The 15,408-nt window shown below is 41.3% G+C and overlaps 1 protein-coding gene across 1 annotated transcript in view; it reads left to right on the top strand.

The window, feature by feature from the left end:
- pde6c (phosphodiesterase 6C, cGMP-specific, cone, alpha prime) overlaps positions 1-12,225 on the top strand; it is a gene marked incomplete at its 5' end in the record, with an annotated part of 86,179 nt that extends 73,954 nt beyond the window's left edge. The window contains 3 exons of the mRNA XM_084330303.1: positions 2,343-2,426; positions 11,167-11,320; positions 11,726-12,225. Of these exons, the coding sequence (XP_084186429.1) occupies positions 2,343-2,426; positions 11,167-11,320; positions 11,726-11,769 (282 nt within the window). The 3' untranslated portion in view covers positions 11,770-12,225. The remainder of the gene's footprint in view (positions 1-2,342; positions 2,427-11,166; positions 11,321-11,725) is intronic.
- Positions 12,226-15,408: the final 3,183 nt, after the last annotated feature.

Below are 15,408 nucleotides of genomic sequence, written 5' to 3'. Positions count from 1 at the left end.
TAAAGCCTGGTAAAGCACTACGGCCGAAAGTGGGAATCAGGTAGGAAGTCCCGCCCCTGAAATCACGACACGGTGCTCATGAAAATGTATTCCCCCCAGAAACAACCTCGTTATCGCCTCCCTCGACAGGCTGACAGACCTGCTTGTTGTTTGTTTCGCTGGGGACTATAAACAGATCGGGGGGTGCCCGGAAACCGGAAAGCCTGTAGCCGGTATTTCTGTATTTCCGATTCACATTTTAGGAGGCATAGCTTTACCAGCCTAGCATTTACAGGTGACTGGCCAGGCAACAATTAAGTGACAACCAGGTAACTTCAATTAGGGAAACCCATAGGAACCCTTATTTTGGCATGGCAGGTCACCCGGAAATGCAGTCACGTGTTACATTGCGTAGCTCAGCTTGAGGAAAATATTACAAACATTGCACTTTACAAACGATTGACTGAATATTATTGTAACTTTGCAACCAAGGTAGTGTCACAACAAAGTAATTTCTTGTCTTTATATTATGTTTGTCTTCTGGCCTATCGTAGAGATGTCCAATATTTTCGGCCTACCGATATTAGTATTAAAATGTAATATTGGAAATGACCGGTATCGGTTTACATTTTTTTAATTTATTTAAATGTATTTAACCTTTATTTACCCAAGCAAGTAAGAACAAATTCTTATTTTATTTTGTTTTGTATTATAAAAATGGCGGTATCTGTTTATATCGGTATCGGAAATGAAGAGTTGGACAATATTGTTATATCAGTAAAAAAGCCAATATCGAACATCCCTATCTTCACCTAACCTCGTCCTATGCGGTTGAGCACAGTAGAGGGTACCCTTTGTCGTGTGGCAGTAAAAGGGTTAACCTTCTGTATTGTCGCCGTGAAAGGGTTAACCATTTGGTAGTGTGGCAGTGAAAGGGTGAAACATTGAGGCCAGCAGTAGCAGGTCTGAACCAGTGCGTGAGTGCACCGTGAGGTGGATCTGTTCAGCTGTTGATCGGCACATGTGATTGATTGCGCTCCCAAGCAGCATCCTATCCAGCAGGGCTGTCATGCTGAACCATCCTGTTGAATGTGACCACATGTTGGGAGAGACTAAATGCACCTAATGGGGCTTTCAAACAAATATTACAAGTTGTTTATAACCCTATCCCTAACCTTAACCACTCCCATAACCCTATCCCTAACCATAACCATAACTACTCCCATAACTCTATCCCTAACCTTAACCACTCCCATAACCCTATTTCTAACCCTAACCATAACCACTCCCATAACTCTATCCCTAAGCTTAACCACTCTCATGACTCTATCCCTAACCTTAACCATAACCACTCCCATAACTATATCCCTAACCTTAACCACTCTCATGACCCTATCCCTAACCTTAACCACTCCCATAACTCTATCCCTAACCTTAACCACTCCCACAACCCTATCCCTAACCTTAACCGCTCCCATAACCATATCTCTAACCTTAACCACTCCCATAACCCTAACCACTCCCATAACTCTATCCCTAACCGTAACCACTCCCACAACCCTATCCGTAACCTTAACCACTCCCATAACTATATCCCTAACCTTAACCACTCTCATGACCCTATCCCTAACCTTAACCACTCCCATAACTCTATCCCTAACCTTAACCACTCCCATAACCCTATTTCTAACCCTAACCATAACCACTCCCATAACTCTATCCCTAAGCTTAACCACTCTCATGACTCTATCCCTAACCTTAACCATAACCACTCCCATAACTATATCCCTAACCTTAACCACTCTCATGACCCTATCCCTAACCTTAACCACTCCCATAACTCTATCCCTAACCTTAACCACTCCCACAACCCTATCCCTAACCTTAACCGCTCCCATAACCATATCTCTAACCTTAACCACTCCCATAACCCTAACCACTCCCATAACTCTATCCCTAACCGTAACCACTCCCACAACCCTATCCGTAACCTTAACCACTCCCATAACCATATCTCTAACCTTAACCACTCCCATAACCCTAACCACTCCCATAACCCTAACCTAACCATAACCACTTTCACTACCTAAACATTTTAAATAAATGTAAACATATACTGGGTTTGCAGTCCCCATGGGTGCATTTAGTCTCCCCCCAAATGTTACACGGTTGAGGATAGCCAACACACGCAACAGCACGAAGACCAAATGTTACGCGGTCAGGGATAGCCTGATAACGGCACAAAGGGAAACGTTTTTCATCCCAAAATCCCTGAGCTAATTTGCAAATCTCTCTCTCTCTCTCTCTCTCTCTCTCTCTCCCTCTCCCTCTCCCTCCCTCTCCCTCTCTCCCTCCCGTTTCAGCCCATGATGGACAGGAGCTGCTCCGAGCAGCTACCCAAGATGCAGTGTGGTTTCATTGACTTTGTGTGCGCATTCGTATACAAGGTAATTATCCTGACCATTTAACTCTGTCATCATCATGTTATCATCTTTAAAGCAAGACTAGGCACTGCGACTACGACTAGGCACTGAGACTACATTTACATTTAGTAATTTAGCTGATGCTTTTATCCAAAGCAACTTACAAGTTCTGTACGACAAGTCAGCAGGAAGGGTAGCAGCCTAGTAACAATGTTCATCAAAGTGTTGAAACTTGAGTGCTGCAGTGTTGAGTGCATATAGTAGTAGAGACATGTTAGTATATTAGGAAGAGTGTATGATAGTTAGGGATGGGTACCGAATTAGGTACTTTTAAAGGTACTTACCGAATCACGTCGGTACTACCGAGTACCGGTTCACGTGAGATCCGTCGGTGCCACATTTCGTTACATTTACTATTATTTCTTTTTTTTCCCTTCACGTCAACGTTCACACTCACAATATATGCTTACCTAGGATTTTACTTGATTCAACAACAAAGCAGTCGGGGCAATGGCAAGGCCAAAACGGTCGAAAGTGTGGTTATTTGAAGTTTGGATTTTGAGGAACTGAGGTAGGTAGATTACATTTTTAGGTACCCAACCCTAATGATAGTAGAGATAGTAAGAGGGTTAGTTTTATTTTCTTCATTTCAGATATTGATTGAAGAAGTGTGTCTTTAGTCGACGGTGAAATATTGGTCGGGTTTGGGCTGTCCTACCTGTGGTGGGAAGTTTGTTCCACCATTGTGGAGCAAGGACTGAGAATAGGCTCTTTGATGACCCTCCCGGAGCTTGGATATGAGTAGGTCTGAGTCGGCCAGAAGATGTAAAGCAAAGGGGTCTTGATGGTGTGTAGTTAGAGACCATTGACCGGAGATAGGCGGGAGGCGTTCCCTTCACTGCGAGATATGCCAGGTTGAGGACCATGAAGCGGATTTGTCGGTCCCTAAGAAGTGGGGTAACCTGGGCTGACTTTGGTAGGTTGGAGGTCAGGCGGGCGGGCGTTCTGAATGAGTTGAAGTGGCTTGGTGGTGGTGGTCTGTAGACCAGCAAGCAGTGCATTGCAGTAGTTGAGGCGAGAGATGACTCTTGATTGGACGAGGAGTTGGGTGGCTTCTTTTGTCAGGAAGGGCCGGATCCTTCTGACGTTGCTCAGGAGGAATCTGCAGGTTCTGGTTGTTGCAGCGATGTGAGCGGAGAAGTTTAGCTGGTCGTCAAGGACAACACCAAGGTTCTTGACGGTCGGGGACACGGCCACAGCTACATTCTCCACTGTGATGGAAAGGTCAGTCAGCAGGGAGGATTTGGCCGGCAGGTGAAGCAATTATGTTTTGCTTAGGTTGAGTTTGAGGTGGTGGTCGTCATCCAGGCGGAGATGTCGGACAGACAGGCTGAGATCTGCTCAGAGACATGGATATCTCTGAGGGAGGAAAGGCGAGGAAGAGTTGAGTATCATCGGCATAGCAATGATACAAGAAGGCATGAGACGTGATAATGTTACCCAGACATTTGGTGTAGAGGGAGAAGAGGACGGGTCCAAGGACCGAGCCCTGGGCGACACCAGTCTGAAGGGGGTGGGGGGCCGACAGGGTCCCTCTCCATGATACTTGGTAGGAGCGGTCGTCATGGTAGGATGTCAGCCATGCCAGCGCAAAGCCAGCCACTCCTGCGAGGGATGCGAGGAGGATCTGATGGTTGACTGTGTTGAAGGCTGTCAACAGGTCCAGGAGAATCAGGACAGAGGAGAGACTCTTCGCTTTTGCTAAGTGAAGTGCTTCTGTGACTGCTATGAGGGCCGTCTCTGTGGAGTGACCAGTCCTGAAGCCTGACTGATTAGGGTCTAGGAGGTCATTCTGTAAGAGATAATCAGTAAGTTGGTTGGATACAGCACGTTCAAGTGATTTAGAAAGGAAGAAGAGAAGAGAGACAGGACTAGTTTTCTATGATGGTGGGATTCATGGTTGGTTTCTTTATGAGCGATGTGACTCTGGCTTGTTTTAGGGAGGTGGGAACCACCCCAGAGTTGAGGGAGGAGTTGATGGTTGCAGTTAGGAATGGGAGGGTGTCTGGTGCTATGGTCTGGAGGAATGGGGAGGGTATCGGGTCCAGCTGGCATGTAGTGGGACGGTTCAATGTTACCAGTGTCAAGGCCTCGGCATCTGTAATGGGAGAGAAAGATGACAGAGTAAAGGATGAGATTCTTGATTCAGCATTTAGAATGGGGTTGGGAGAAGCAGCTGCGGATGCTCTCCACTTTTGTGATAGGTGGTGATGTCACCAGTGAGGTGTGACTTTCTATACTTCCTCTCGGCCGTTCTCAGGACCTGTCTTTCTTCTTTCACTGCATCCGACAGCCATGGACTGGGTGGGGAACGGCGGGCAGGCCTCTCGGCGAGGGGACAGAGCTTGACGAAGGAGGTTGAGAGGGCTGAGAGGAGGGTGGAGGTTGCTGTATCTGGGGGGAGAGCAGAGAAAGTCTCTTCAAAGGTAGAGCGGACAGGACGTCTGAGGAGAGGGTGGAGGGGGATGCGTCTGACTGAGACGGCTTTGGTTAAAGTGGATGGTTTGGGGTTAAGCATGAGAGTTAGTGAGAAGGATATAATATAGATATGGAGTTATAGAATATGAAAGAATATGAGATCCTGCTTTGTTAGTGGGAAGCATGACAGTGGGAGTCAGGTCAAAGGATTGTAGGAGAGAGACCACTGTGTCTGACTGAGACGAGTCAGGCAGGTTGAAGTCGCCCAGTAGGAGGAATAGGGTGCTATCTTCTGGAAAAGAGCTTAGAAGCATGTCCAGCTTGTCTGGGAGGTGGTCGAGGGGACCTGGAGGACGATAGAGAGTAACAATGGTGAGATTGAATGGATTAGAGACGGATACTACATGGTATTCAAGAGAGGAGAGTGACGGAGCTGGAAGTGATATTGAGTTTGTAGACCATGAGGGAGAGGTCAAAAGACCTGTGCCTCCACTGTGTGTGTAGATAGATAAGGCTGCATGTGTTGTTGAGTTCTCTGGTGTTATCCAGGTCTCAGTAAGATTTAAGGTTTTGACTATGGGTGTAGGGAGTAATGAAGTCTGTTTTCCTGACGGATGATTGACAATTCCATAAGCCTCCGCGTGCAGTGATGGGTATATTTGTGGCGGTGGGGGGGTAGGAGAGGTTGCAAGATTGCTTCCAAACTGGCGTGGATGGCTTGAAGCTGGTCTGGTGGAGGAAAGTGTGGGGATAGGTAGGAAGCACATTGTTGAGGGGGATAGGTGTACAGCAGGAGTAGCAGGATGAAAGGGGAGGTTTTCATGTGAAGAGGGGAGGAAGAAAGACAGAGAAATGGCAAAGTGGGAGGAAGGAAGAAATTCCAGAATAGGGTAATAAATAGGATAATGGTCTACTTAGCACTCCGATGGGTGAGTCGGTGTCTTCCTCTGAGAACTCCCACAGGAAAACTCCTTGTCTTTGTGCCACAGTGTCACTGAGTGAAAGTGAATTTTAGATTTAAGATTTACAACAAATATCTGCCTGTTGATAGTTCAATTAGCAGAACAAAGCCACAGGCAGCTTACACGCCCACAGTGTCACTCAGTGAAACTAGACTGAATTTAATATTTTAAGATTTACAATAAATAGTTACTCAAGGTTACTTACTTCCAGTCAATGTTACTGAGGTGAGTGATGCTCCCCCTTTTGCAATACAAACTAGAATACTAACTAACTATGTTACAATGTATCCACCTAACGTTAATTATAAGATAAGATATTCCTTTATTGATCCCCTTGGGGAAATTCAGGCATCATAGCAGCATGGGGAGGTACAGGTAATATAGGACATGGTACAGGTGACATAATTATAGTACAGTGGAGAAGTAAAAATTTAATTAAAAAGCAGTGTAAACAATATAATTAATAATAATTAACTCTGGACATGTGGCTCAACAAGGTGCGAGATGAGGGTATGTATGCCCTCTGTTGTAATTGCCCTACAATAAATAGTTACAATATATAATCTAATAATCCAATAATCTAAATCTAATATATAATAAAATAAAACTAAATAAAAACTAAATGCTAAATATATGCAATATATCATTCAATAATCTAAATCCAATCTAATATATAATAAGAAAATAAATAAATAAATATATATAAATATATGATCTGATGAAGTATACAGTATTCACATAAGGTGTGGTATGCATAAGGTAGTATATTGTCCTTTAAGGTGGGAGTCAGCTACTAGGTTCCTAGTTTGAAGGAAATGCACATTTATCGGTGTCAACCACAACCCTCTCCGCAACAGCTGATATAGATAGCTAACATTAGCTGGCAGCTGATGTCATGTACTTGCTATCAAGTGTTGTGATCTTGTGAACTATACATGAAACTATTCTGTTGGACAAATATCTCAGTCTCTTCCATCGCGATTGAGCTAGCAGAGCACACACAAGGTATTTGGAGGGGCAGCATTTATTTAGTTTAGTAGACATAATCGCAAAGTGTTGTAAGCTGTATGACAGACACCTGGCTAGTCATCACACACCTGGCTACGACTGATGGCACATTTTGTTTGTCAAAATGATGTTATTGATTTAGGACGTGACGTAACGTAAATACGTGATTTAACGTAAATATGTGACATAATGTAAAGACTCCATGCAGCATATTTGTGTTACATAAAGGGTTAAACCTTCAGGTTGTTGTAGCCTTTAACCCAGTGAGATCACATAGAACCTGTTGAACCCAGACTGGAATGTCTGCTAGCCATACATCACACACACACACACACACACACACACACACACACACACACACACACACACACACACACACACACACACACACACACACACACACACACACTCACACACAAAGCACACCCCAAACGCACACTTATACTCTCTCTCTCTACTCAACTTATAGGTAAGCTCTGTGGATGTCACGTAATGTAAAGACGTGACGTATGTAATGTAAAGATGTGACGTAATGTAAAGATGTGACGTAATGTAAAGACGTAATGTAAAGACGTGACATACGTAATGTAAAGATGTGACGTAATGTAAAGATGTGACATAATGTAAAGATGTGACATAATGTAAAGATGTGATGTAATGTAAAGATGTGACGTAATGTGAAGATGTGACGTAATGTGAAGATGTGATGTAATGTAAAGATGTGACATAATGTAAAGATGTGACGTAATGTAAAGATGTGACATAATGTAAAGACGTTACGTAATGTAAAGATGTGACATAATGTAAAGATGTGACATAATGTAAAGATTTCATTTCATTTCAACCTTTATTTAAAATCGTAAGCATCTGAGGTTTCCCTCATTTACAGAAACGACGATTGTACAGTACATAATAAAAACAATATTCACAGAAATTTAAACACCAGAGTAAAACAAATTAAAAACATTAGATGTGACATAATGTAAAGATGTGATGTAATGTAAAGATGTGACGTAATGTAAAGATGTGACATAATGTAAAGATGTGACGTAATGTAAAGATGTGACATAATGTAAAGATGTGATGTAATGTAAAGATGTGACGTAATGTAAAGATGTGACGTAATGTAAAGATGTGACGTAATGTGAAGATGTGACGTAATGTGAAGATGTGACATAATGTAAAGATGTGACGTAATGTGAAGATGTGACGTAATGTGAAGATGTGACATAATGTAAAGATGTGACGTAATGTGAAGATGTGACATAATGTAAAGATGTGACGTAATGTGAAGATGTGATGTAATGTAAAGATGTGACGTAATGTGAAGATGTGACATAATGTAAAGATGTGACGTGATGTGACATAATGTAAAGATGTGACGTAAGGTAAAGATGTGATGTAATGTGAAGATGTGACATAATGTAAAGATGTGACGTAATGTAAAGACGTGACGTAATGTAAAGATGTGACGTAATGTAAAGATGTGATGTAATGTAAAGATGTTACGTAATGTAAAGATGTGACGTAATGTAAAGACGTGATGTAATGTAAAGACGTGATGTAATGTAAAGATGTGACATAATGTAAATACGTGATGTAATGTAAAGATGTGACATAATGTAAATATGTGACGTAATGTAAAGACGTGACGTAATGTAAAGATGTGTAATGTAACGTATTTACTTTGTTGGCTTTGTCATTACACTACCTTGGTTGTGCCGATGGAGTGAAGTTGTAATATTCAGTTTAAATGAGAGAGATGCCTGGTCATTTTAAATGCTAGATGAGAACATGAGTTTATGTTCGGGGGTTTGGGAGCCTTCCTTCCTTGCAGCATATTTGTGTTACATAAAGGGTTAAACCTTCAGGTTGTTGTAGCCTTTAACCCAGTGAGATCACATAGAACCTGTTGAACCCAGACTGGAATGTCTGCTAGCCATAAATCACACACATCACACACACACACACACACATGCACACGCACACATGCACACGCACACACACACACAAAGCACACCCCAAACGCAATCACACCCCAAACGCACACTTATACTCTCTCTACTCTACTTATAGGTAAGCTCTGTGGATGTAATGTAAAGACGTGACGTATGTAATGTAAAGATGTGACGTAATGTAAAGATGTGACATAATGTAAAGATGTGACGTAATGTAAAGATGTGACATAATGTAAAGATGTGACATAATGTAAAGATGTGACGTAATGTAAAGATGTGACGTAATGTGAAGATGTGACGTAATGTGAAGATGTGACATAATGTAAAGATGTGACGTAATGTAAAGACGTGATGTAACGTAAATATGTGACATAATGTAAAGACTCCATGCAGCATATTTGTGTTACATAAAGGGTTAAACCTTCAGGTTGTTGTAGCCTTTAACCCAGTGAGATCACATAGAACCTGTTGAACCCAGACTGGAATGTCTGCTAGCCATACATCACACACACACACACACACACACACACACACACACACACACACACACACACACACACACACACACACACACACTCACACACACACACTCACACACAAAGCACACCCCAAACGCACACTTATACTCTCTCTCTCTACTCAACTTAAGCTCTGTGGATGTCACGTAATGTAAAGATGTGACGTAATGTAAAGATGTGACGTAATGTAAAGACGTAATGTAAAGACGTGACATACGTAATGTAAAGATGTGACGTAATGTAAAGATGTGACATAATGTAAAGATGTGACATAATGTAACGTCACGGTGACCAATTGCAGCCACTCTTATTGTCTGGGACCAAATACGGCCACGCCCCACTCCCAGCAAAAAGTGGGAATCTCTAGAATGGGTTTGGGGCGGCGCTGTATACGGAAGTAGCTCTCAAGGTGACGATTAGACAACACTTTTTTGTTGTCAGTAGATGGCAGCATTGGTTTAAAATTAAAGGCTGAAAATGTTGAGAACTACAACACTGCATTTCCCAAGAGCGTTAGCACAGGTCGCAGGTCACTGGGATGGGTCTATATTCTCCGACGTGATCTGAACAGCGTTAAACTATTACTGCAACCTTGGTATAGCGACCGCGAATGGCCAACTAATTATCTTAACAAAAGTGCGCTGGTAGCATTACATATGTTGTCTAAAGGGGGACATATGGTACAATTTAAGATTCTAATGATAATCGGCATATAAAGGACAAGATAAAGCATCGTTAATTTGTAAGAAACCTCAATGAAAACGGCGCAGGGTGCTATTGTTATGAAAATGTGATAGAATCCTATAAAAATGTGGACGCACTTGGCCTACGTTCCGTTAAAGATGTGATGTAATGTAAAGATGTTACGTAATGTGAAGATGTGACGTAATGTGAAGATGTGATGTAATGTAAAGATGTGACATAATGTAAAGATGTGACGTAATGTAAAGATGTGACATAATGTAAAGACGTTACGTAATGTAAAGATGTGACATAATGTAAAGATGTGACATAATGTAAAGATTTCATTTCATTTCAACCTTTATTTAAAATCGTAAGCATCTGAGGTTTCCCTCATTTACAGAAACGACGATTGTACAGTACATAATAAAAACAATATTCACAGAAATTTAAACACCAGAGTAAAACAAATTAAAAACATTAGATGTGACATAATGTAAAGATGTGATGTAATGTAAAGACGTGATGTAATGTAAAGATGTGACATAATGTAAATACGTGATGTAATGTAAAGATGTGACATAATGTAAAGACATGATGTAATGTAAAGATGTGACGTAATGTAAAGACGTGACGTAATGTAAAGACGTGATGTAATGTAAAGATGTGACATAATGTAAAGATGTGATGTAATGTAAAGATGTGACATAATGTAAAGACGTGATGTAATGTAAAGATGTGACATAACGTAATGTAACGTATTTACTTTGTTGGCTTTGTCATTACACTACCTTAGTTGTGCCGATGGAGTGAAGTTGTAATATTCAGTTTAAATGAGAGAGATGCCTGGTCATTTTAAATGCTAGATGAGAACATGAGTTTATGTTCGGGGGTTTGGGAGCCTTCCTTGCTTGCAGCATATTTGTGTTACATAAAGGGTTAAACCTTCAGGTTGTTGTAGCCTTTAACCCAGTGAGATCACATAGAACCTGTTGAACCCAGACTGGAATGTCTGCTAGCCATACATCACACACACACACATGCACACGCACACACACAAAGCACACCCCAAACGCACACTTATACTCTCTTTCTCTCTCCACTCTACTTATAGGTAAGCTCTGTGGTTTTCTAAATGGAGTGTGTTTGTGTCTGACAGGAGTTCTCCAGGTTCCACGTTGAGATCAAGCCCATGTTCGACGGCCTGAACTTCAACCGTGGGCAGTGGGCGGCACAGGCCGACGTCTACAACGCCAAGATGAAGATCATCGAAGACGAGAAGAAGAAGCTGGAGGACGCTGTGAAGAAACCAGGTGAGAGGACACGACACGGGGAGACATGGAAGGACAGAGGAGACATGGCTGGATGGAGGGATGGAGGGATGGATGGAGGGATGGATGGAGGGATGGATGGATGGATGGATGGATGGATGGATGGATGGATGGATGAGTGGGAATAATTACACATGGATGTATGGATGATTAGGTAGATGTAATGGGTGGATGAATAGACAGATAGATAGATAGATAGATAGATAGATAGATAGATAGATAGATAGATAGATAGATAGATAGATAGATAGATAGAGAAGTGTACGGATAGATAAAACTGTTTTGAATGTCTGTTTCGTGTTGGTACTCAAGGTGATATATTAATCTATCAACCTGACTTTTTATTTATTTGTGTGTGTTTGTGTGTGTGTGTGTGTGTGCGCACAGGAGACGAAGAAGGAGGGAAGTCGAAGACCTGCACCATAGCCTAAGCTCCTCCTCGAATCCCCCAGCCCTTGGATCTGGTCAGAACTGGTTCAGACTGCTCTGGTCTGGTCTAGACGTGTTTTGGTCTGGACAGATTGGGTCAAGTGTAGTCAGGTCTGGTCCCATCTGGACTGATCTAGTGCGACAAGATCTGAGTAAAGCCAAACCAACGCAAAGACCAAAAAGAACAGCCAGAAATGTCCTTAAAGGCGGAAGGCGTAGAAACTCTTGCTGCTACGGACGCCATTCAACTCTACAAGTAGTTGACGTGACGTCACTTCCGCTTCTTCCTCTTCTGTTTTCTTCTCTCACGATAACACACAGCTATACATCTCACTATAATCTCACAGTATCCAAAACATAAGTAAATCCGCAATGCATGGTTTGAAGTTCCCGGTACTTTTCCATGTAGGAAAAAAAAAACCAGGTCAACATGTTGTAACCAAAGCACATCTCAGAATACCTCAGAGGTTGGGGGGGGGGGGGGGGGGGGGGTTGTGTGTGATGAGTATGAGTTTGTTCTTATTGGAGGCAGTTAACATGGTGAAGAAACCTTATTTATCATTTATCATTTATTTATTTAATATTCTGTATTATTTATGTTAACAGTATTTATGTTTGATTGTCAGTCTAGGTAACACTTGAAGCAGTGACATCGCAATGTTTATTTGAACAGACCCGTCACCCCGTCACAAGCGGGTGCCAATTGGTGGGAGAGACGCACAGATCCTGTCTGAATGTCCCTCTCTGGATGTCCCTCTGAGCCCAGACAAGATGTGCGTGTGTCTCTCTGACGTGTTGCCTGTTCCTGTTAGGGGAAACTCAGGAATAGAAAAAGGAGGATCTGTTGGGCCATGTGTCCAACCAAACAGATCTCCAGGGTGACACGCTTTTTAACAAGCGTTGGTCTTGGACGCTGCTGTTGCTAGGCAACTATTGACAAGGAGGACCGACAGGTCTCTGGTGGACATGCAACCTCGTAAGAGCACTTTGAAACTTTGAGCACGTCAGTACTTGCAATATGTCTCCTTCTACTGTACTACTACCAGCAGACAACACACTTTAAAGGAACACACCAACTTTTTGGGAAATTCGCTTATTTGCCATCTCCCCCGGAGTTAGACATGTAGATACATACAATTGTCTTCTACTGTGCATGCAGTTGTAAATAAGAATTTGTTCTTAATTGATTTGCCTGGTTAAATAAAGGTAAACAAAATAAAAATAAAATAGTAGTAGGAAGACCCCCACCATTAGCCTAGCTTAGCTTCATTCACTGGAAGTAGGTTACCTCCAGCTAGCCTAGTTCCCAACAGTCACGAAATACACTCCAAATACAACTCCAAAACTTTTCCTGTAAACATGTTGTGACCTGTGTATTTACCACGTGGAGAAATACACATTTTAAATTTGACATTTTCGTTTTTTAAGCAGATACATCCACCTGAAGAGCCCTGTTGTAACTTGCAGGGATCTCCAGGTGATCCAGGTAACTAGCAGGGATCTCCAGGTGATGTGTTTACAGGAATGTTTTGGAGTAAGACATACAGTACAGTACTAACTAAACATAGGCTACTTTTGAGTTGTGCGGAGGGTATATTTATTTTAATATGCAAATACTTATATTTTTTTGACCATTTTAACTATTTTGTACGTCTTTCGTGGAGGGGAGTATGAGATAGGATTTGAGAGTGTTTGGAATACGTATCAATTTTACATTTCAGCATTATGGGTAAAATATGCATTCTTTATTTATTGTAAACTAAACAGCTGTAATCTGCTCCTCTTGTGTTCGATAAACTGAGCAGAATACTGGAACTTGTAATATACATATTATAACATATTTATATATATATATATATAAGATAAGATATTCCTTTATTGATCCCCTTGGGGAAATTCAGGCATCATAGCAGCATGGGGGAGGGGGGGGGGGGGGTACAGGTAGTATAAGACATCATGGTACAGGTGACATAATTATAGTACAGTGGAGAAGTAAGAAAAAAAAGCAGTATAACAAATCAATATAACTCTGGACATGTGCATATGGGCAACAAGGTGCGAGATGAGGGTATGTATGCCCTCTCAGTTATATATATTATATATATACGTGTGTAGGACAAAAAGGGTATTGTGTACATGCAGGAATTGTACAGCAATGTAGCTCATCACATAGCAATTGGTATAAATAAATGATGTACACAGTTGAATTTAAGCACAATTGAATGTAAAACCTTCTTTGTCACGACGTAAAGGGAAGGGACAGCCCTTCGCCGTCCGTCCAGCCGGGAGAAATCCTACTGTATGTCCCTGTCTGCTAAGAGGATTAAGAGTTTGATTGTCTTCAGCTTTTGAATCATCCCACACCAGCTTTAGACTTTAAATACCCTTCTTACAGTAGATAAGCCTGATCGTGTCTGTCGAGGGATGGCTGGTGTTTGTTCTACGACAGTAAAGCCTATGTGTGGCATCATGTTGCATTGTACTGGCCAAAGTTCTTGGTTTCTCTTATTTGATTCACAGGGATTTTCTTTGAGCACCGGTGGTTCATTAACTAATGCATTAGTGAGAAAATTATATATATAGTGTATATATATAAGGCAACCCATCATTTTGTGATGGGAATGCTCTGAGAATACTTCCCAACCCTACTTTCTTATTAATAAACATTTATGTTTGAACTTGAATGTTATTTAACTTTATGTTATTTTCCATCAATATATGTGAACATGAGCTACTCTCTCCCAAAGCCGGAAACCAGAGAAGTTAAGACTCAAACTTGTGATGTCATCAGGTATAAATTCCGGAGCTCTGCTTCATTGACATTGAATGGTTTGATTTTATGGAGCCACAGAATCTTTGTTTTTGTTTTTTTATACCCAAATGAGCTTTATTCGAGTAGTAGTCTCAGTCTACTGAGGTGCTCTGTGTCATCTAGATAACGTCTTTTGATTGTCATAGACGATCCCAATTGATTGTCTATGCACTTTGAGTTTTAGCACTCAGGTTTTTGGATTTGGAAGATAGTTGTTCATGTTCACTATTTTGGACTGATTTAGACCATTGGAGTAATATGAATTCTGAAATTTACCGTACTTTCCCATTAATTCCGTCATGTTTGAATGAATTAAATCTTTATTTTGAACTTGTGAAAACGTTGAATACAAGTAAAACTATTTCAATTAATAAAAAAAAAAAAAAAATAGTTCAAACAAATAAACAATATTAACTTCACATGAAAAGGAGTAGGAAGAAGTATGAACTTATTTCATCCTACCTCTTCTCTACTACTCAGTGATTAATAATCATCAATTGACTTCCATATTTACATCCTATTGTATCCTAATATTTACACAAACATTGACTATATACTTTACTATTTATGACAAATATTTATCTTGTAAGCATATATTGACCAATTATTATTATTTAAAATGTTGAAATGTTTAACTGGACTTTGGCTGCCTGTGCGTCGTTAAATCAGGAGAAGACTCCCTACTTCCTGTTATGCAACGTGTCGCCTCCCGTAATCAAGGAAACATCAATCAGGAGACTTCTAATCCTATCAGGGTGGCTTTGACAAAACTAGCCCGAACCTGGCAAGGACCAGGAGTCACTGTTGTCACAGCAACCACAACTCTTTT

The sequence above is a fragment of the Notolepis coatsorum genome (assembly GCF_963971535.1).
Source record: "Notolepis coatsorum genome assembly, chromosome: 15".
Classification (NCBI taxonomy): domain Eukaryota; kingdom Metazoa; phylum Chordata; class Actinopteri; order Aulopiformes; family Paralepididae; genus Notolepis; species Notolepis coatsorum.
Note: the sequence above shows the minus strand (reverse complement) of the source record. Positions and strands in the feature narration are given on the sequence as shown.